The sequence below is a fragment of the Oncorhynchus clarkii genome, unplaced genomic scaffold (genome assembly GCF_045791955.1).
Source record: "Oncorhynchus clarkii lewisi isolate Uvic-CL-2024 unplaced genomic scaffold, UVic_Ocla_1.0 unplaced_contig_2926_pilon_pilon, whole genome shotgun sequence".
NCBI lineage: Eukaryota > Metazoa > Chordata > Actinopteri > Salmoniformes > Salmonidae > Oncorhynchus > Oncorhynchus clarkii.
Genome location: NW_027261117.1, coordinates 205,001 through 228,501, shown reverse-complemented (window position 1 = coordinate 228,501; position 23,501 = coordinate 205,001). Strand labels below are relative to the sequence as shown.

The 23,501-nt window shown below is 44.7% G+C and overlaps 2 protein-coding genes across 2 annotated transcripts in view; one reads left to right on the top strand and one right to left on the bottom strand.

The window, feature by feature from the left end:
- Nucleotides 1-5,559: 5,559 nt before the first annotated feature.
- Nucleotides 5,560-17,067, bottom strand: LOC139404913 (probable serine carboxypeptidase CPVL). Its single transcript, XM_071147453.1, has 13 exons — nt 16,923-17,067; nt 16,489-16,670; nt 15,997-16,115; nt 15,406-15,520; nt 15,133-15,191; nt 14,621-14,700; nt 11,526-11,592; nt 11,122-11,244; nt 10,779-10,910; nt 10,541-10,639; nt 9,139-9,312; nt 8,225-8,407; nt 5,560-6,046 (listed from the first exon to the last, which is right to left on the bottom strand). The coding sequence occupies exons 1-13, from the start codon at nt 16,925-16,927 to the stop codon at nt 5,948-5,950; spliced, it is 1,437 nt and encodes a 478-aa protein (XP_071003554.1). The 5' UTR covers nt 16,928-17,067; the 3' UTR covers nt 5,560-5,947.
- A 2,372-nt stretch (nt 17,068-19,439) lies between these two features.
- Nucleotides 19,440-23,501, top strand: part of LOC139404923 (beta-chimaerin-like) — a 42,217-nt gene continuing 38,155 nt past the window's right edge. Inside the window, exon 1 of the mRNA XM_071147462.1 lies at nt 19,440-19,899. Coding sequence (XP_071003563.1) covers nt 19,851-19,899 — 49 coding nt within the window. The 5' untranslated portion in view covers nt 19,440-19,850. The remainder of the gene's footprint in view (nt 19,900-23,501) is intronic.

Here is a 23,501-nt window from a genome sequence, read left to right as displayed (position 1 = left end):
TCCTGGAGGCTGACCCCTGACCCATCTCCTCCACTCTCCTGGAGGCTGACTCCTGACCCCTGTCTCCTCCACTCTCCTGGAGGCTGACTCCTGACCCCTGTCTCCTCCACTCTCCAGGACCAAGTAAAGCTTTAAGAGACATCTCCTTCAGTGTAGTTCTAGTGTTGCTGCAGCCAGGCTTCCAGAATCAGCAGCACATTCCAAATGACCTGAACATTCCAGATATGAGCCTTGTCCTCTGTCTGCCTCAATATCTCAGGTGGGGTTGTCATACTGTAGGAGACATATAGAGAGAGATATGAGGTGAGATAGTTGATTGAGTCTATGCTTTTGTAGTCTGACTGTCAGTGTGTGTTTGACAGTTGAGGAACGATTGGCTGAGTTTCTATCCCTTTATAATGAAAAGGTCTTACAACCATCTCTAACGAGGCTCAGCAGTTTTAGCTGAATGTTTTCCAAAACATCACAACGTGCCTGAACTTCTCTGTCTTTTTTTATTACTAAATGGAATGTCAATTGTTTCAAATACCTTTTAATCATCATGAACTTTTCCATTGAGCTAGCAAGCCTTTATAAGAGATTGTTCCCCCAGTCTCAGTGAGTGTAGCGTTGATGGACACTGTGTGTCTGCTGTTGGTGTGTTTTTATGCCATTTAGCAGAGGCCTTTATTCAAACCACGTAGTCATGTATACATTCTTTATGTGTGGATGGTCACGGGAATCAAACCCACTATCCTGCTGTTGCAAGTGTCATGCTCTACCAACTGACCTACAGAGCACCAGTGTGTTGTCAGGGAGTTTAGTCTGTAAGGGCAAAACCAGCTGGCTGACTGACCAGGGAGGAAAAAGCTGACCTTCAGTCTAACCTCTCCATTCTAGCTCCAACCCAGCTCTCCCACAGACCGGCTGACATGTCTGTGTGTGTGTCTGTCTGTGTGTGTGTCTGTCTGTGCGTGTGTCTGTGTGTGCGTGTGTGCGTGTGTCTGTGTGCGTGTGTCTGTGTGTGTCTGTCTGTGCGTGTGTCTCTGTGTGTGTGTGTGCGTGTGTCTGTGTGTGTCTGTGTGTGTCTGTGTGCGTGTGTCTGTGTGTGTGTGTCTGCGTGTGTGTCTGCGTGTGTGTGTCTGCGTGTGTGTGTGTGTGTATGAGTGTTTTCCATCAACACATCTTCCAATAGTCCTAACCAGTAGGAAAGCTCAATATTCACTTTAGTTTTGAACACAACTCTGTCATGCTTGCTCAAGTCACCCCTTAGTTATCACTGATCTAGGATCAGTTTACGCTCCCCATATCCAAACCTAAACCATTAGTGGAGGGGATTCTAAACTGTACAGGCGTAGTGACAGGGTAGTGAGTTCAGTGTCTGGGAGGAACTCCTTTTCCCTGAACATGTTGATACTTCAGCAGGACTAGTAGTACATATGACTACATCCTTTAGTAGGAGTGAGCCAAGCAGCTCTACAGCCAGGTGAGCTAGAGAGACATCATGTAGCTGTCTATGCACTTTGACCTCTGGGATATCCAGAGGGTAGAATAGCCATATTGAGGTCACAGTGATGCACGGTTCAATACACCAGCGAGACTCTGTGTGACTGACTGTTGATATGTAGAGAGACTGACTGAGTGACTGTTACTCTGTAGAGACTGACTGACGCTCTGTAGAGAGACTGACTGACTGATAGTCTGTAGAGACTGACTGAGTGACTGTTACTCTGTAGAGACTGACTGACGCTCTGTAGAGAGACTGACTGAGTGACTGTTACTCTGTAGAGACTGACTGACTGATGCTCTGTAGAGAGACTGACTGGGTGACTGTTTCTCTGTAGAGACTGACTGCATGGCAGTGACTGTTACTCTGTAGAGACTGACTGCATAGTAGTGACTGTTACTCTGTAGAGACTGACCGCATAGTAGTGACTGTTACTATGTAGAGACTGACTGACTTGACTGTTACTCTGTAGAGACTGACTGCATAGTAGTGACTGTTACTATGTAGAGACTGACTGCATAGTAGTGACTGTTACTCTGTAGAGACTGACTGCATGGCAGTGACTGTTACTCTGTAGAGACTGACTGCATGGTAGTGACTGTTACTCTGTAGAGACTGACTGCATGGCAGTGACTGTTACTATGTAGAGACTGACTGCATAGTAGTGACTGTTACTCTGTAGAGACTGACTGCATGGCAGTGACTGTTACTCTGTAGAGACTGACTGCATGGCAGTGACTGTTACTCTGTAGAGACTGACTGCATAGTAGTGACTGTTACTCTGTAGAGACTGACTGCATAGTAGTGACTGTTACTCTGTAGAGACTGACTGCATAGTAGTGACTGTTACTCTGTAGAGACTGACTGCATGGCAGTGACTGTTGCTCTGTAGAGACTGACTGCATGGCAGTGACTGTTACTCTGTAGAGACTGACTGCATAGTAGTGACTGTTACTATGTAGAGACTGACTGCATAGTAGTGACTGTTACTCTGTAGAGACTGACTGCATGGCAGTGACTGTTACTCTGTAGAGACTGACTGCATGGCAGTGACTGTTACTCTGTAGAGACTGACTGCATGGCAGTGACTGTTACTCTGTAGAGACTGACTAAATGGCAGTGACTGTTACTCTGTAGAGACTGACTGCATAGTAGTGACTGTTACTCTGTAGAGACTGACTGCATAGTAGTGACTGTTACTCTGTAGAGACTGACTGCATGGCAGTGACTGTTACTCTGTAGAGACTGGCTGCATAGTAGTGACTGTTACTCTGTAGAGACTGACTGCATGGCAGTGACTGTTACTCTGTAGAGACTGACTGCATGGCAGTGACTGTTACTCTGTAGAGACTGACTGCATGGCAGCGACTGTTACTCTGTAGAGACTGACTGCATGGCAGTGACTGTTACTCTGTAGAGACTGACTGCATGGCAGCGACTGTTACTCTGTAGAGACTGACTGCATGGCAGTGACTGTTACTCTGTAGAGACTGACTGCATATTAGTGACTGTTACTCTGTAGAGACTGACTGACTGACTGTTACTCTGTAGAGACTGACTGCACGGCAGTGACTGTTACTCTGTAGAGACTGACTGCATGGCAGTGACTGTTACTCTGTAGAGACTGACTGCATGGCAGTGACTGTTACTCTGTAGAGACTGACTGACTGACTGTTACTCTGTAGAGACTGACTGCATGGCAGTGACTGTTACTCTGTAGAGACTGACTGCATGGCAGTGACTGTTACTCTGTAGAGACTGACTGCATGGCAGTGACTGTTACTCTGTAGAGACTGACTGCATGGCAGTGACTGTTACTCTGTAGAGACTGACTGCATGGCAGTGACTGTTACTCTGTAGAGACTGACTGCATGGCAGTGACTGTTACTCTGTAGAGACTGACTGCAGGGCAGTGACTGTGCCTAATGGTGAGGCTCCACAGGGTGCTCCTTATCAAGCTTTAAACATGCACCTTTCAGATGTGTTACTACAACATTGTTCAGCTCCAGTTTGGCTCACTGTGAAAGGTAACTAACTAAATGAATAAAGTCAACTGGAAACATGCATTCACTTTTTCTCCAGTGTGATGCACAAAGGTCTTGTAGAAAGGCTCGGGCAGTGGGTTTGAGGTGTGTGATAACAACTGAACTTGTGAAAGGTTGAACATGTATTAAGGGCTTCCTGTGTTGTAAACAAGTGAAACACCTACAAAGCGCCTTATTTCATCGACTTTGTATTTTCTTTTGAATCTCTAAACGTTGTGGCTTATTACTTTCACCAACTACTGGAGTATTTAACTGTTCTGAAATAAAACATGTTGCATCATGGGGAATATATGGCATTGACCTCAACATATTCAACTGGAATTGTTGTTAGATGTTTTGTTGGAATAACAGCTAATAGTGTGGAGTTTCTAGTTAACAGACCGGTCAAGCATAAGGAAGACTGGTTTGTCTAACTGTACAGGCAGACATAAAGACAGGTTAGTGAGTTCAGGATGAGTGTCTGTGTGGGTTTCTGGGAGAGAGGTGGAGGACAATGCCTGCACATTAATACAAGTATAAATGTATCATTTTAAATATAAAACTATAAATATTGTATAGAATGTCATTCATTTTTATAATCTTGACTGTACATCCAACCACCTCTCTTTTTGAAAGGAGTCTGATGTTTTGTACATGTATGTAAATGATGTTTTGTACATGTATGTAAATGATGTTTTTGCGTAGCACTCGTTTGCAGCCTTCTCAGTGTGTGTTCGTCAAGGTTCATTTCCGCGCTTCGAGACGTGTCCACGGTGTATTATACCTAATGGATTGATGAATTCAGAACTGCCTGCATAACTTTGTACATGTTTGTGTGTCTCATCACAGCTTATTGTTTGGTCTGCGTTTGGTTCAGCAGTTGTTCAGATGTTACACATCACTGCGGCTACATTACAGTAGGAGAATAAAGCACTTGTTCTGTAACATTACTCAGCTGACTCAAATGACTTCAGATGTACCTTTTGAAGCACAGACAAACCATATAACCTTAAAATGTACACTGACTATACACCAGTGGAGGCTGGTGAGGGGAGAACGGCTCAAAATGATGTTGCGGTTGTTGACACAAACTGGTGTCCCTGGCACCTACTACCAAACCCTGTTCACCCTCTGATTGCCACACACACAATCCTTGTCTCAGTTGGCTCAAGGCTTAAAAATCCTTCTTTAACATGTCTCCTCCCCTTCAGCTCCACTGACGAAGTGGATTTAACAAGTAACCTCAATAAGGGATCATATCTTTCACCTGGATTCACCTGGTCAGTCTGTGATAGAACGAGCAGGTGTTCTTAATGTGTTGTCCACTCAGTGTATCTACATATACAGTAGAGCACATGTTCATGGTACTGTACTGTAATCAGGATGTGTGTGAATATGTGGCAAGGGGAGCATGTCCTGATAGATCTGAGGCAACTCCTTAGTGACCAATAATCCACATGGTTTTCCAATACAAAAGCCCCGACCATTGATTTCTCATTAAATAGTTCTAGGTTTAAATGTTCTAAAACCATCAATAACTATGGAGATGTCTAGACTGCTTCAATTAAGTTTAATGAGCTGATAAGTAGCATGATGGTTTGCCTTGGTACGTGACAGAGCAAGGAGTACAGTCATCTCACTGCCCAAACCACCAGATGATCATGCCAGCCTGTTTCTCTGTTACTGGTTAGTACTTTCTAAAACAGTCTGCCATGATTGTCTGTAGAGGTTATTGAGTTCTCGGAGTAGTACCTACTATTACCTAAACAGAGGCAGGTATTGCAGACTATTCATAGTTGAATTGTTATATTTTTGATTAAACAGGATGGTCGAGTATGACTGAATCATCTGACAGGTAGAATAAAAAGGTCTTGGTCATTATCTGAAGTTGGATAATGGAACTTTTAGCGAAGTTGTATAAGAGAAACTATTCAGTAACTTTGTTGCATTTACAAGGGACAACACCACCGGGCATTTACAGTATTTCAAACACCAGCGCCCTCTGGTGTTCATCCATTGAACTTGTTTGACGGACCCATGTTGGTTTCATTTATTTTTTTTATTACAATTGCATTGCCATCTCTTCATCTTAATCATATATTGATCATGTGCAATATAAATCATTATTCTGCACAGTCAAAAAAAATATTCATTTTGACAGATCCACAGAATAGCAAACATGAGGATTCATTGGCAGTGCATCAGAATGCAGTCAGAATCTGAGGGGTAAAGTAGGATTTAGGAGGTCATTAAAGTCTGATGAAGGCAGCATAGCTGTCCAGACGTCTCTATCCATGACATGTATTCCTTTCTAGGTGATAGACCTCTACCATGTATAATTGTGTTTGAAATAAACAGCCACTGGGAATCTGGAGACACTCCGAATTAAAAGGTGGAGGAACTCAGATCAACTGTGTTCCTGCTCAGTCCCGCCCACTTAAATAAATCCCTGTGTTGAGAGGAATCTGTCAATCATATCAAAGGACCTCTGTGGTTGGTCGTATGGTAGTATGTGTCCTCCCCCTCGTATAATCACCTGCATGACAAGGAGACAAACAAACAGTCAGACAGGTTTAGCATGTGAACCAGTTTCCCCATCAGCAGCACTGTGTTCCCACCTGGTGTCCATAAAGTTGATCCTATCTTCCTGGCACAGCCATTTTCAATAAGACTCTACTTGCAATAATTGTCACGTGCTTGTTTTTTCCTACTAAACTTAGTTGAATGCACTGACTAAGGTGTTCTGCATGAGATCTACTGCTAAATTACTCACATTATGTTAAGTAATGCTATGTTAACATTTTCCATTTTAAAGGGTGGCCAAATGCCCTGAATACCCAGTAAAGTCCTGGGCCCAGATTCACAAAACACTTTTACGCAATAACTTAAGAAGCTGCTTAAGAAAAAAAAAAAAAGTTCACAAGATATTTGGTAAGTGCAATTCCTCAAGAATTCCTTAAGATTTAATGATTTTCTTTCAAACTCCTCAAATATCTTATGTACAGTTGAAGTGGGAAGATTACATACACCTGAGCCAAATACATTTAAACTCAGTTTTTCACAATTCCTGATATTTAATCCTAGTAAAGATTCCCTGTCTTAGGTCAGTTAGGATCACAACTTTATTTCAAGAATGTGAAATATCACAATAATAGTAGAGAGAATGATTTAGCTTTTTTCAGCTTTTATTTATTTCATCACATTCCCATTGGGTAAGAAGTTTACATACACTCAATTAGTATTTGGTAGCATTGCCTTTAAATTGTTTAACTTGGGTCAAACATTGCATCCACAAGCTTCCCACAATAAGTTGGGTGAATTTTGGCCCATTCCTCCTGACAGAGCTGGTGTAACTGAGTCAGGTTTGTAGGCCTCTTTGCTCGCACACGCTTTTTCAGTTCTGCCCACAAATTTTCTATAGGTTTGTGGTCAGGGCTTTGTGATGGCCACTCCAATACCTTGACTTTGTTGTCCTTAAGCCATTTTGCCACAACTTTGGAAGTATGCTTGGTGTCATTGTCCACTGGAAGACCCATTTGTGACCAAGCTTTAACTTCCTGACTGATGTCTTGAGATGTTGCTTCAATATATCCACATCATTTTCCTCCCTCATGATGCCATCTATTTTGTGAAGTGCACCTCTCTAGGAGACAGAACGCGTCTCCTTCCTGAGCTGTATGATGGCTGCGTGGTCCCATGGTGTTTATACTTGCGTACTATTGTTTGTACATATCAATGTGGTACCTTCAGGCATTTGGCATTGTTCCCAAGGATGAACCAGACTTGTGGAGGTCTACAATTTTTTTTCTGAGGTCTTGGCTGATTTCTTTTGATTTTCCCATGATGTCAAGCAAAGAGGTACTGAGTTTGAAGGTAGACCTTGAAATACATCCACAGGTACACCTCCAATTGACTCAAATTATGTCAATTAGCCTACCAGAAGCTTCTAAAGCCATGACATCATTTTGTGGAATTTTCCAAGCAGTTTAAAGGCACAGTTAACTTAGTGTATGTAAACTTCTGAACCACTGGAATTGTGATACAGGGAATTATAAGTGAAATAATCTGTCGGTAAACAATTGTTGGAAAAATTACTTGTGTCATGCACAAAGTAGATGTCCTAACTGACTTGCCAAAACTATAGTTTGTTGACAAGAAATTTGTGGAGTGGTTGAAAAACGAGTTTTAATGACTCCAACCTAAGTGTATGTAAACCTCCGACTTCAACTGCATCTTCTTACGATGTTTGTTGCTAGGCACCCGATTTAGCTAGCTATCTGGCTAGCAATGGCAATCATGTTATCTCAGTTGGAAATGTGCTTACTCTTCTAAAACATGTTCTTGGGTTTAAAATAATAAATACTGAAACTTTCAGAGGAAGTTTGTGAGTGAATTAAACCTGTTCAATTGCTTTCATGAGCTTTTTCTCTCACTGCCCTGAGATTAAGACGAGGGTTTAGCTATCTTGGAATTCAAGAACACTTCCAAGAACTTTATTTTCAAGAATCTACTTTCTTCTTAACTTTTTGCTTCAGGAGAAACATAAGAAATGGTGCAAGAGAATTTCCTCTAACCTTTTTGAGGAATAGCAACTTTGCTTAACTTTCTTCTTAAGTCTATAGTTAATTAAGGAAACAAATGGCAGCTAAGAAGAAATGTCTTCTTAAGAAGGTTTTGTGAATCCGGCCCCTGGACACAGACATGCAGTACTCACCTGGTAGAATTCCCCTACTTGGCGTACATATCCAGCCACCTCTGTGTCCTCTGGCTGGATCTTCCAATGGAAGCGAGAGGCTTTGCTGAACTCATCAGCCCCGGTCCAGTTCACCGTGGGCAGGAACCTCTCGGTCAGGGGGGCCGCCACAATCACATCCAGCTGACCACTGTAAATCAACACCTGTGTGTGTGTGTGTGTGTACAGAAGAAAGAGAGAGAAACACAGATAAGGCATTTATTCAATGATTACAGTATAGTGGTCCAAGCAATACCTGAGGAGAGGAGTTAGTGACGGACGCCGTAGCTCGTGGCGGACGCCGTAGCTCGTGGCGGACGCCGTAGCTCGTGGCGGACGCCGTAGCTCGTAGCGGACGCCGTAGCGCGTGACGGACGCCGTAGCGCGTGACGGACGCCGTAGCTCGTGACGGACGCCGTAGCTCGTGACGGACGCCGTAGCTCGTGACGGACGCCGTAGCTCGTGAAGGACGCCGTAGCTCGTGAAGGACGCCGTAGCTCATGAAGGACGCCATAGCTCGTGACGGACGCCATAGCTCGTGACGGACGCCATAGCTCGTGACGGACGCCGTAGCTCGTGACTGACGCCGTAGCTCGTGACTGACGCCGTAGCTCGTGACTGACGCCGTAGCTCGTGACGGACACCGTAGCTCATGACGGATACTGTAGCTCATGACGGATACTGTAAACCAAAGTTAAACCATGGCTCAGTTGGTAGAGCGCGCCGCTCGCAGAGCAAGGATTGTGGGTTAGATTCCCTGGGCCACCCATACATTAAAATGTACGCCCGCGTCAGTGTCTCTGGATAAAAGCGTCTGCTAAATGGCATATATTATAGATCTGTGCTGTTAATAGAAGCATGTCTGAGTGCTAGATGGGCATCGACTCTAGTCTCACCCTGTAGTTGTCCATGAGCGTGGCGAGCCAGGGTTTGATGCTCTTCATGACGTCCTGCAGCAGGTGTTTCTCCACCTCCGAGCCGTCGTGGAACGTCAGGTTCCCCACGTGGATGGAGCGCCGCACCTCTGCCAGCGTCACAAACTGGGAGAAATACTCCTGATCTGCAGGCTCCTGTAGCATAGAGAACCAGAACATAACATTTTATTATTAAAACGTGCATCTGTGTGTAAGCCTTGTAAGAAGACATTTCAGTCAGGAAATCTTCTGTGTACCTACCTGACACTTAAACAGCTGGGTGTCTGTGTAAGCCTCGCTCTGTGTACCTACCTGACCTTTATTCAATCAGCTGGGTGTCTGTGTAAGCCTCGCTCTGTGTACCTACCTGACCTTTATTCAATCAGCTGGGTGTCTGTGTAAGCCTTGCTCTGTGTACCTACCTTACACTTAAACAGCTGGGTGTCTGTGTAAGCCTTGCTCTGTGTACCTACCTGACACTTAAACAGCTGGGTGTCTGTGTAAGCCTCGCTCTGTGTACCTACCTGACACTTAAACAGCTGGGTGTCTGTGTAAGCCTCGCTCTGTGTACCTACCTGACACTTAAACAGCTGGGTGTCTGTGTAAGCCTCGCTCTGTGTACCTACCTGACCTTTATTCAATCAGCTGGGTGTCTGTGTAAGCCTCGCTCTGTGTACCTACCTGACCTTTATTCAATCAGCTGGGTGTCTGTGTAAGCCTCGCTCTGTGTACCTACCTGACACTTAAACAGCTGGGTGTCTGTGTAAGCCTCGCTCTGTGTACCTACCTGACACTTAAACAGCTGGGTGTCTGTGTAAGCCTCGCTCTGTGTACCTACCTGACCTTTATTCAATCAGCTGGGTGTCTGTGTAAGCCTTGCTCTGTGTACCTACCTGACCTTTATTCCATCAGCTGGGTGTCTGTGTAAGCCTTGCTCTGTGTACCTACCTGACACTTAAACAGCTGGGTGTCTGTGTAAGCCTTGCTCTGTGTACCTACCTGACCTTTATTCAATCAGCTGGGTGTCTGTGTAAGCCTCGCTCTGTGTACCTACCTGACCTTTATTCCATCAGCTGGGTGTCTGTGTAAGCCTCGCTCTGTGTACCTACCTGACCTTTATTCCATCAGCTGGGTGTCTGTGTAAGCCTCGCTCTGTGTACCTACCTGACCTTTATTCAATCAGCTGGGTGTCTGTGTAAGCCTCGCTCTGTGTACCTACCTGACCTTTATTCAATCAGCTGGGTGTCTGTGTAAGCCTCGCTCTGTGTACCTACCTGACCTTTATTCAATCAGCTGGGTGTCTGTGTAAGCCTCGCTCTGTGTACCTACCTGACCTTTATTCAATCAGCTGGGGGTCTGTGTAAGCCTCGCTCTGTGTACCTACCTGACACTGCAAGTAATTGAAGTAGTTGGTGCAGCCAGTGGCGTTCTGGAAGAACGAGGGGTACGGTAGAATGTCACCATTCAGCAAGCTGTCAAATACCTGCAGGACAAGAGGACAGTGGAAGAATGTACCAGGAAGTTGGAGGCCTTGAAAGAATGACTGCCAGACATTCAGATATGTGGAGTGGACAACAAAAACACGCAGGTTATTGTGTTAGCAGATGCAGTCAGTGTCTTACCTCAAAGGCCTCCACCCATTTCTCCTGCTGGATGAGCTGCACCCCGCTGGCTGTCTGCTGCTCAACATACTGCTTCTGGAGCATGTCTATCAGACCTGTCTGGTACAGGAAGTCACCATACCCTCCCAGCATCTGAGAGAGAGAGAAGGGGAGAGAAAGAGAGAGAGACAGAACAGGTAAGACCAAGGGAAAGAGCAAATGAAGAACAAAAACAACCTTTTTTTCATCCTGGAGATATATTATTATATCTTAAATGATATTACTGATATATTTCATATTAAGTCAGGAGTGTCAAACAATGCTGAGTAAAGTTGAAATCACGGTGTATTAAAACACAACCCACCAGCTCTGGGTCACAGAGGCCGTCTCCAATGGCAACTCCCTTGAAGTTGATCTTCACCTTAGCAATGGGGTTATGCTTATGGATGTAGTAACCAATGGCTGGGACATACTTTCCTGCATAGGACTGAGGACATCGAGGACAATTCCAATCAATTTTAGCGTCTGCATTCTGATTGCAGAAAGTAATTTCAATTTTACGTTATTATGCATTTAAGTGGAAAGATTATTCTTGTTGCTATAGCAGAGACCCTAAAATAACCATTTTAAGACCTTGTTCAACATCATAAAAGGGAATGAACAGCAGATGTCTTTGTAGCTAGGATTTGGGGAATTTGACAACTAGGATGTAGGGAAGTTGTGTAATGTTATGTGTAACACAGATGTGGAGACTAGAACCAAACTCACCTCTCCTGTAGCATAGAAGTCATTGGACTGATACTCAGGGAAGATCTGGAAGAACTGAGTCAATGCACTAGAGGACAAAGACACAAGATGAGAAAAACAATGGATGCCATGATGCCATAACCAAGGTCCTAGATGTACATTGACCAGAGACCATGATGCCATAACCAAGGTCCTAGATGTACATTGACCAGAGACCATGATGCCATGTGACATAACCAAGGTCCTAGATGTACATTGAGCAGAGACCATGATGCCATGTGACATAACCAAGGTCCTAGATGGACATTGACCAGAGACCACGGTGCCATAACCAAGGTCCTAGATGTACATTTGACATGCGTCCTCCGAAACACGACCCTGCCAAGCCGCACTGCTTCTTGCCACACTGCTCACTTAATCCGGAAGCCAGCTGCACCAATGTGTCAGAGGAAACACCATACAACTGCCGCTTTCAAGGTGCGGGACTCTAACCCGGAAGCTTACAAGAAATCCTGCTATGCCCTGCGACGAACCATCAAACAGGCAAAGAGTCAATACAGGGCTAAGATTGAATCATACTACACCGGCTCCGACGCTCGTCTTATGTGCTTGCTAACTATTACAGACTAGAAAGGGAAGCACAGCCACGAGCTGCCCAGTGACACGAGTCTACCAGACGAGCTAAATCACTTCTATGCTCGCTTCGAGGCAAGCAACACTGAGGAATGTACGAGAGCATCAGCTGTTCCGGACGACTGTGTGATCACCCTCTCCGTAGCCGACGTGAGTAAGACCTTTAAATAGGTCAACATTCACAAGGCTGCAGGGCCAGACGGATTACCAGGACGTGTGCTCCGGGCACGTGCTGACCAACTGGCAGGTGTCTTCACGGACATTTTCAACATGCTTCAAGCAGACCACCATATTCCCTGTGCCCAAGAACACAAAGGCAACCTGCCTAAATTACTACAGACCCCGTACCACTCACGTCCGTAGCCATGAAGTGCTTTGAAAGGTTGGTAATGGCTCACATCAACACCATTATCCCAGAAACCCTAGACCCACTCCAATTTGCATACCGCCCAAACAGATCCACAGATGATGCGATCTCTATTGCACTCCACACTGCCCTTTCCCACCTGGACAAAAGGAAGACTTATGTGAGAATGCTATTAATTGATACAGCTCAGCATTCAACACCATAGTACCCTCAAAGCTCATCACTAAGCTAAGGATCCTGGGACTAAACACCTTCCTCTGCAACTGGATCCTGGACTTCTTGACGGGCCACCCCCAGGTGGTGAGGGTAGGTAACAACACATCTGCCACGCTGATCCTCAACACTGGAGCTCCACAGGGGTGCGTGCTCAGTACCCTCCAGTACTCCCTGTTCACCCACGACTGCATGGCCAGGCACGACTCAAACACCATCATTAAGTTTGCAGACCACACAACCGCCTGATCACCGACGACGAAGAGACAGCCTATAGGGAGGAGGTCAGAGACCTGGCCGGATGGTGCCAGAATAACAACCTATCCCTCAATGTAACCAAGACTAAGAAGATGATTGTGGACTACAGGAAAAGGAGGACCGAGCACACCCCATTCTCATCGACGACGGGGCTGTAGTGGAGCAGGTTGAGAGCTTCAAGTTCCTTGGCGTCCACATCAACAACAAACTAGAATGGTCCAAACACACCAAGACAGTCGTGAAGAGGGCACGACAAAGCCTATTCCCCCTCAGGAAACGAAAAAGATTTGGTATGGGTCCTGAGATCCTCAAAAGGTTCTACAGCTGCAACATCAGTTGGATGCAACCTCACTGGTTGCATCACTGCCTGGTACGGCATTTGCTCGGCCTCTGACCGCAAGCCACTACAGAGGGTAGTGCATACAGCCCAGTACATCACTGGGGCAAAGCTGCCTGCCATCCACGACCTTGTCACCAGGCGGTGTCAGAGAAAGGCCCTAAAAATTGTCAAAGACCCCAGCCACCCCAGTCATAGACGGTCTACTACCGCATGGCAAGCGGTACCGGAGTGCCAAGTTTAGGACAAAAAGGCTTCTCAACAGTTTTTACCCCCAAGCCATAAGACTCCTGAACAGGTAATCAAATGGCTACCCGGACTATTTGCATTGTGTGCCCCCTCCTCCCCCCAACTGCTCTTTTTACGCTGCTGCTCCTCTCTGTTTATCATATATGCACAGTCACTTTAACTATACATTCATGTACATACTACCTAAATTGGCCCGACCAACCAGTGCTCCCGCACATTGGCTAACCAGGCTATCTGCATTGTGTCCCACCCACCACCCGCCAACCCCTCTTTTAAGCTACTGTTACTCGCTGTTCATCATATATGCATGGTCATATGTATGCATGTACATACTACCTCAATCAGCCTGACTAACCGGTGCCTGTATGTAGCCTCGCTACTTTTATAGCCTCGCTACTTTTATAGCCTCGCTACTTTTATAGCCTGTCTTTTTACTGTTGTTTTATTTCTTTACCTACCTATTGTTCACCTAATACCTTTTTTGCACTATTGGTTAGAGTCTGTAAGTAAGCATTTCACTGTCCCCTGTTGTATTCTGGGGACGTGACCAACTTTGATTTGATTTGACTGTGTCAGCACGCATGCGCTCGGCCCGCCACAGGAATCGCTAGAGCGCGATGGGAAGAGGACATCCCAGGCGGCCAAATCCTCCCCTAACCCGGACGACGCTGGGCCAATTGTGCGTCGCCTCATGGGTCTCCCGGTCACGGCCCGGTTGCAGCACAGCCCGGGATCGAACCCAGATCTGTAGTGAGGCCTCAAGCACTGCAGTGCATTAGACCGCTGCACCACTCAGAAAGGCCACCATCAGATCTTTACAATGCTTAGAGAAGTGTTTTCCATCTTAGGAACCACATCAATATGATAGAATGATATTATAATCTGTGCATAGTGTAAGGCTGCGTTTACACAGGCAGCTCAATTCTGATCTTTTGCCCATTATTATGGGCAAAAGAGCTGGTCTGATTGGCCAAAAGACCAATTGGTGAATAAAAGATCCGAATTGAGCTGTCTGTAAATACAGCCTAATGCACCCAGAACCTCAGTGACCAGTCTTACCTGTACAGATCTCTGCCTACATCATCCTGGTTCTGAGCAAAGCCTCGGTCATCATCAGTGAAACTGAACCCTGTTCCTACCTGGACAAGAAAACACACACCTGGCATTACAATCACATACTGCACATGCTGTTAGGTAACATAATCACATACTGTACATGCTGTTAGGTAACATAATCACATACTGTACATGCTGTTAGGTAACATAATCACATACTGTACATGCTGTTAGGTAACATAATCACATACTGTACATGCTGTTAGGTAACATTACATTATATTTCACATACTATTAAGTAACATTACACACATTTTGATGAGAAAACTATTAAAGCAGCATAGAAACCAAATCAAACCTGTCTGATACAGGATGTCCTAAATGGCACCCTATTCCCTATTTAGTACACTTCTTTTGACAAGAGGACCTGGTCAAAAGTAGGGAATAGGGTGCCATTTGGATGCAAACAAACTGTGTTCATACATTCACACGAAGGAAGTAGAAGCCATACGTACTGGATTGTCGATGTACAGAACAGAGTATCTGGATGTCCAGGGATAGTCTCTGTAGCCCACTGTAAACAGGTGAAACAACACAATACATGGAGAGATGAAGGTCCCACCACTACAGTAGGAACAGAGATACATGGAGAGAGATGAAGGTCCCACCACTACAGTAGGAACATACAGGTGGCTTTCTGATAGAAATTACAGACAGGGGTCAGTACAGAGACACGTTATTATACACTAGACAGGGGTCAGTACAGAGACATATGGCTATGTTGGTACCTGTTAGGTTCTTCAATACAACGTAGGGTCCATGTTCTACAAACAGCCCAAACATAGACGTGCCCCCAGGACCCCCCTGCAGCCACAGCAGGACTGGAGCAGTCTCAGGCCACTCCTGCAGAGAGACAGACAGATACAAGTTAGTATTTCTCTAACAGTGGATAGTGGAGCTATCTTAGTGAGAGGCCTCCACCCAAAACCCTTCTAATACAACACTGCCACCTTGTGGCTAAGTCGTTGACACACAGTTATGAAGTAAACACTGTTTAATCACTAGGACCTTGGTAATGTAGGTAGCAGAAAGGACTTGTTTTGTACTTACTTTATAGAGGCTAAGCCCATAAGTCTTTTGTTAAGGTTTCTGAATCCAAATAAAACTTTGCCCTGATTCACACATTCCTTTACAGGAGCTGATAAAAGGTGATTGCTAGACAAACACGTGCTATTGATTCTTGTCACGAGTGAAACTACGGAGGACACTGCAGCTGATATGGGTGGCACCCTATTCTCTACGGGGCCCTGGTGACAAGTAGTGCACTACAAAGGGAACAGGGTGCCATTTGGGACACATGGTACTGTAGTGTGGTATACCTGAGCAGGGAAGAACCAGAAGTAGAGGTTGCTGTTGTATTTCTTGTTGACAGTGAGGTAGCCGGCATAACTCTTCACATTGGCACCAGGCAGGGGACCTACCAGACTCTGCTTCCGTGCTGAAAGATAGAACAGGTCATTGCTTTCAAATAACTGTCTCAAACCTGGTTTCATCAGAACACAACGATTAGTCTCCCTCAGACTTCTGTGTAATACTGTAACATTCATGATGTTAACATCACAACGTCGTAACAACTGTTCTGCACACGGTTATGTCATGTTTTGTTGCGTGGACCCCAGGATGAGTAGCTGCTGCATGTGCAACAGCTAATGGGGATCCTAACTGTGTTGATGATGCAAATAACATGATGCATAACGCAATCTCGTCTATTTTTTGAAAACTTGACAACTGCCTTGTACAACATTAGGGATAGCATTAACAGTTGAACAAATGAACAAAATATAGTTTCTGAGTAAAGTAAACCAACCTACCCTCTTCGATGTTGCCCTTTTCCAGGTAGGGGGTGAGAAAGAGCGGCTTGCCAGGGTCGGCTCCTCTGGAGAGCATGCTGACACGGTGAGATTTCCGGCAGAAGAAACTCGAGCAGCCCCTTGACTGTGTTGCCTCCAGAGAAGCCCACAGGAGAAGGACACACAGCGTCTCCTTCAACATTCTGTCAGGGGTGAGTGGAGAGCAGATACATTTGATAGTTTAGTTTCAACACAATTTCATTCTCACACATGTTTGCATTATCAAATGTTCAAATGTCTGCTTTAGCTAGTTTGCGCATGTATTTAATTTAAAAATATATATATAATATATAAAAAAGAAGGAATTAGCTAGCCTAGTCAAATAACCATTGAGAGAACTGCACTGAATAATCCAATGACCAGGCTTTCATACAGCTTTATTTTTGCACACATACCTCATAATTGACGCTCGCCTCCTCTGGAGTTGAGAGAAACCAGCTAATCCGTGTTATAGAAGCGAGATAAATCAAATCATCTGTAGTTTCACGTTGCTGCTCCGCGGTTGTTACAAAAATGGATTGGTCACATGATCAACTGGGTGAGTGATCATGTGATTTCATGCTGTCTTGCGCAATCAAGTCCCCTCATCCAACGGTGCGTTTCTGTTTCCGGTTCTCAACCATTCTTCATGTCGAAGAACTTTCGCAACTGCTAAATTCGACACCATTTTTTTTACGGTCTATCCAAATGGTTCATGAATGTTACGGTTTTCTTCAGGCATTGTATTTTTTTTTTAGCTTTTTGGTTTTATATAAATGGATGTAGGCCTATTCACATGTTTATCTTGGGTGAATTATTTATGTGCACATGGTTAGTCAATGACGTGAGGCACTGGCATTTTTACCAAATGCAGGCTAGAGCCTACACTCAAATTGATACATAATCCCTAATCGTGGAAGACATTTTAGTATGCCTAGCTAACTGTGACTGAAAGGGGCCCTAAACAATTATTAGAACATTAGGTACATTTTTTTCAATATTACATTATTTACATGAAATGGTTCAGTCCTGCCCCCAAACCAGGCGCGAACGGTACTTGCTAGCAGTGATTTGCCAGTGGAGCATCATGTCTCAGCTTCCTAAAGAAAGAAAAAGACAGGAGAGAGAATGTCACCCAATTTTTCACAAAGGAAGTTGGGTGGAGTCCGTGTGTGGTGGAAATGAACCTGTTTGCTTAGTCCATAGTGAAATAGGCTACTTTTGCTCCCATAATATTAGTTACTTAATATTATCTTCACAGAAAATGTTTGTGTGTTTACATTTCGCTCCTCTTTTAGCCGACATTTAATCAATGCAGGAAAACTTTTACCAAGCTATTCATAGTAAATGAGTTGCCCCTGCCCTGCCTGGTGCCAGGACAGGCTGTGCAGTCTTGTCATGCTGTCTGTTGAAAGTCAGTTAGTTAGAAAGCTGGACTTCAAAGTCTTGATCAGGGACTTTGCTAGTAAGAAGGCTGGGCTCCTGGTGAGTAAGGCTGAGCAGAGGCCAGTGATATCTGTTAAATGGCTATGGATATTGGATCACTACACACATGATGCCCACAGGCTGAGAACAAGACTGAGAACAGACTGAGAACAAGATATATCTCATAGTAATGGCTGGATTGCCATAACATTTGTTGTGCACAATCAAGACCCCAAGTGGAAGAAACCTATTGATTTGGTGACCTCTTGACCTTTCCTCTGGCGCCACCATCAGGCCTTTTCATGTTCATTTCCATTTTGTTTTCCATTTCCACTTTTACAGCTGCTTATTTTCTCCTTGGTATATATACTTAGTTCAATAATATGCTGCTGATTTTATTATTTTGTTTGTTATATCATTCTATAGATGATACAGTTCATTTATTTTAATTGAAGGTTGATGTATATTGAAGTTATATTTATTTTAAGTTATTCATTCATGTTAAGAGAATTTTCCATTCAAGATTTTTACCATTATAATGACATTTAGACTGTAAAGATGGCCTTTAGCACATTTCTTATAGAGGATATCAGTCTTGCATCAAATAGTGAATTCCACTGTATGCAGAATGTTGCATGCATGTCTGCACAGTGTTATATTTTCACAGCTCGCTGTCAGGAAATATTGAACAGTAAATATTGGACTACAAGAGAGTTGCAAGCCTGCAAAGGTAGAGTTATTTAAAGCTTTGAGTGGGTCGATTGGGTTCTGGAGGTGTGTGGTTACAGAAATGCTTCTGGAGGTGTGTGGTTACAGAAATTGTGCACGGTTGGTGTGGCCTGTGGTGGCGGGGCCCAATGTGATGTCTTTTCATGGGGCCCAAAATCCCTGGCTGCGCCCCTGATGTGAGTTGACAGAGGCTGCGTTTAGACTGGCAGACCAATTGTTATATTTTTTCCACTAATTGATCTTTTGACCAATCACGTCAGATCTTTTCACATCAATGTCTTTTTCAGAGCTGATCTGATTGTTCAAACAAAACAACAGAATTGGGCTTCCTGTGCTATAAAAATATAGCCCAAAGAGGACCTATTTTTAGGCTGTTGAAATCAATATCCTATGGTCTAAAGGGTGTAAATGGACTTGGTTTGGAGTTGGACACATGCAATATAGCAGAATACAGTTGTAATCATGTTCATTTCCTGATTAAACATCCTCAAATATGTATTTTATTCTGGTTATGTGTTGTTATTATTGCATTGGGGAGTGGGGACACTGAACCAGCAGCAGCCTGCCCTGCAGCCAGCCACTCTGTCACCAGCATCACCATCATATTGAAATCAAAGGTCAGAGCTCTGAGGAACAGAGCTGCTTCAGATTGACTGGAGTTCAGAGGTCTTTCAGTCTACTGAATACTTCCACTTTAAGAAGGCGGCTCCGTCGCAGTGTAGTGTGTTTATACGATCCCAGAAGTGGCACCACCACATGGAAAACGATACTGTGTTTTTAATTCAACATGGCGAAAGCATATGCCGCTCTTCCAGTGGATACATTTGACAAACTTTAATTGTGTGTACAGTGGTGCGTTTAGACAAGATGATCGAAAGTTGATATTGTTCCTGTGATCCTGTCTGACTATTTTTACACCACTGCCAGTGAGTGGAGCTACAGTAAATGCGGCAACATACGGCGCGCAGGGAAAGGAACCGAGAGAAGTGAAAGCGTGCTGGAACGTTACACATACAAGAGGAGCAATTTAGAAAACGGACGTGAAATAAACAGTGTTAGTTCGTGCCAAATCAGCGAGTGAGAGTAGCCTACGCTACGTGACATAGTGAGATGGACGGACTACGGGGAACGGGCTGTGAGCGCACCTCAACCGACCGCGAGTGAACAGACCGAGCCTGAAGCGGATTGGGATGGCAGCATCCAGCAACTCAAGCCTGTCGGGTTCATCAGTGTCTTCTGGTAAGAGCCCTGAATTAAAATATTTTGTTTGATGAAACAAATAATAATAAGCAATTTACTATAAATTATTCGGCCTTAACATTTTATTACTTGTTAGGCTTATCAATGATAATATTATCACCCTTGTTATTCTCTCTATTCAATATTTATTGCATAATGCAATTAATATAGGGACTTGAGAGTTAACCGTGTCATAGTTGGCATGCATGAATTTCGTTTGTGATACACATTATGTAACTTAAAAAAAATATCGATCTGTGCGTAATTGACAGACATCACCCAATAAGTCACGACGACAGTCGTCTACGTTCGCATCGATAATAATTCATTTCATGCCTCATCTCTTGATCTCTTTCACATCTGCCGCAGCTGAACAGAATGATAAACGTTCCACTTTCAAGCGCTTGATGGAGTGACATACCAGTCTTGTCGTTCGCAATTAGGATGTTTTTATTCTATTTTAACGCACACCTCCTTGCGTCTGGTTTCAGTGAGGAATCATCTTGGATAGGAAGTGAACGCCTCTCTCAATGTACAGGCTGAGATTGTAGGGTTGGAGTTGTCATTGATGTACATATGTTTTTGTTTGGATAACTACCATTACATTCTCAATTGTCCCCATAATCCTTGTTGACTGGCCATTGTGGCCACTGCTATATTCTGTTGGTAGGGGCACCAGGGATGGTGTCCCTCTAACTAAATCTAAAATCTTCCATCATGCAAAGACCAGGCTTGATGTGACATTTCAAAAATACTTGTTTATTCCCAGTAAAACATTTTGAAGTTGGTCACTCACTAGTTGGCAAGATGCCATATATGCTGTGTTCTGATTGTCTTTAGATACCGATAGAAGATGATCTGGGTTTCTTAACAAACACCGCCTTGCCCTGCACAGCTGACTGTTCCTATGTTCATTGATGGTTTGTGAGACAAGCAACACATGCTTCACTGTGGTGGATTTTATTTTAAGGGTGACTCCGGGTAGAATAGTGGTGGCAACATCAGACACGACACACACACTCTCCCTCTCCTGGCTATTACACTACTAGAATAACCACTTCTCCACTGAGATATAACACACACACACTCCCTCTCCTGGCTATTACACTACTAGAATAACCACTTCTCCACTGAGATATAACACACACACTCTCCCTCTCCTGGCTATTACACTACTAGAATAACCACTTCTCCACTGAGATATAACACACACACACTCCCTCTCCTGGCTATTACACTACTAGAATAACCACTTCTCCACTGAGATATAACACACACACTCTCCCTCTCCTGGCTATTAAACTACTAGAATAACCACTTCTCCACTGAGATATAACACACACACACTCCCTCTCCTGGCTATTACACTACTAGAATAACCACTTCTCCACTGAGATATAACACACACACACTCCCTCTCCTGGCTATTAAACTACTAGAATAACCACTTCTCCACTGAGATATAACACACACCCTTCCTGTGGTTACTGGCGTGGCTTTCACATACATTACCCAACAGTGTGATAGGGTTGTTTGTACTTTATACCCTGACAAACATGGGCAACACATGTTTATCTATACTGTGTGTTCAGGAGGAGGCTACAGCCAGCGACTGCTGTTTCACACTCAGTTATACTGTGTGTTCAGGAGGAGGCTTCAGCCAGCGACTGCTGTTTCACACTCAGTTATACTGTGTGTTCAGGAGGAGGCTACAGCCAGCGACTGCTGTTTCACACTCAGTTATACTGTGTGTTCAGGAGGAGGCTACAGCCAGCGACTGCTGTTTCACACTCAGTTATACTGTGTGTTCAGGAGGAGGCTACAGCCAGCGACTGCTGTTTCACACTCAGTTATACTGTGTGTTCAGGAGGAGGCTACAGCCAGCGACTGCTGTTTCACACTCAGTTATACTGTGTGTTCAGGAGGAGGCTTCAGCCAGCGACTGCTGTTTCACACTCAGTTATACTGTGTGTTCAGGAGGAGGCTACAGCCAGCGACTGCTGTTTCACACTCAGTTATACTGTGTGTTCAGGAGGAGGCTACAGCCAGCGACTGCTGTTTCACACTCAGTTATACTGTGTGTTCAGGAGGAGGCTACAGCCAGCGACTGCTGTTTCACACTCAGTTATACTGTGTGTTCAGGAGGCTACAGCCAGCGACTGCTGTTTCACACTCAGTTATACTGTGTGTTCAGGAGGAGGCTACAGCCAGCGACTGCTGTTTCACACTGTTATACTGTGTGTTCAGGAGGAGGCTTCAGCCAGCGACTGTTGTTTCACACTCAGTTATACTGTGTTCAGGAGGAGACTTCAGCTAGCGACTGCTGTTTCACACTCAGTTATACTGTGTGTTCAGGAGGCTACAGCCAGCGACTGCTGTTTCACACTCAGTTATACTGTGTGTTCAGGAGGAGGCTTCAGCCAGCGACTGCTGTTTCACACTGTTATACTGTGTGTTCAGGAGGAGGCTTCAGCCAGCGACTGCTGTTTCACACTCAGTTATACTGTGTGTTCAGGAGGAGGCTTCAGCCAGCGACTGCTGTTTCACACTCAGTTATACTGTGTGTTCAGGAGGAGGCTACAGCCAGCGACTGCTGTTTCACACTCAGTTATACTGTGTGTTCAGGAGGAGGCTACAGCCAGCGACTGCTGTTTCACACTCAGTTATACTGTGTGTTCAGGAGGAGGCTACAGCCAGCGACTGCTGTTTCACACTCAGTTATACTGTGTGTTCAGGAGGAGGCTACAGCCAGCGACTGCTGTTTCACACTCAGTTATACTGTGTGTTCAGGAGGAGGCTACAGCCAGCGACTGCTGTTTCACACTCAGTTATACTGTGTGTTCAGGAGGAGGCTACAGCCAGCGACTGCTGTTTCACACTCAGTTATACTGTGTGTTCAGGAGGAGGCTACAGCCAGCGACTGCTGTTTCACACTCAGTTATACTGTGTGTTCAGGAGGAGGCTACAGCCAGCGACTGCTGTTTCACACTCAGTTATACTGTGTGTTCAGGAGGAGGCTACAGCCAGCGACTGCTGTTTCACACTCAGTTATACTGTGTGTTCAGGAGGCTACAGCCAGCGACTGCTGTTTCACACTCAGTTATACTGTGTGTTCAGGAGGAGGCTACAGCCAGCGACTGCTGTTTCACACTCAGTTTGTTTGAGCAGCTGTGGCACTTTTTTCCAGGTCATCTTCTGAACATTTGTGACATCAGTCTTTTTCTATTCTCTACATGATTGACTCAGGTTAAGATAACAATGTGACCAAAAGTTCCAGAATGTTCAGTGGGTGGGAGTAGCACTGACCTTTGATCCTATTGCTGCTGGGTCGTCGTTGTCAGAGTGAACATATGATATGATAGCCTGTATTTATTTAGTGTCTTCTAATCCCCCACCCAACCATACCGCACCACCATACCACAGAAATTACCCAGAAGGCTCTGCTGCCCATGGGAGCCAAGACACAATGTCTGTGTCCCAAATGGTACCCTATGATCTATGAAGTGCACGCCATAAGGAATAGGGAGCCATTTGGGACGCAAGGATCCGTTCCAGGCTGATACAGGCTGTCTGTGCTGACTTCATACTTCACAAGACATTAT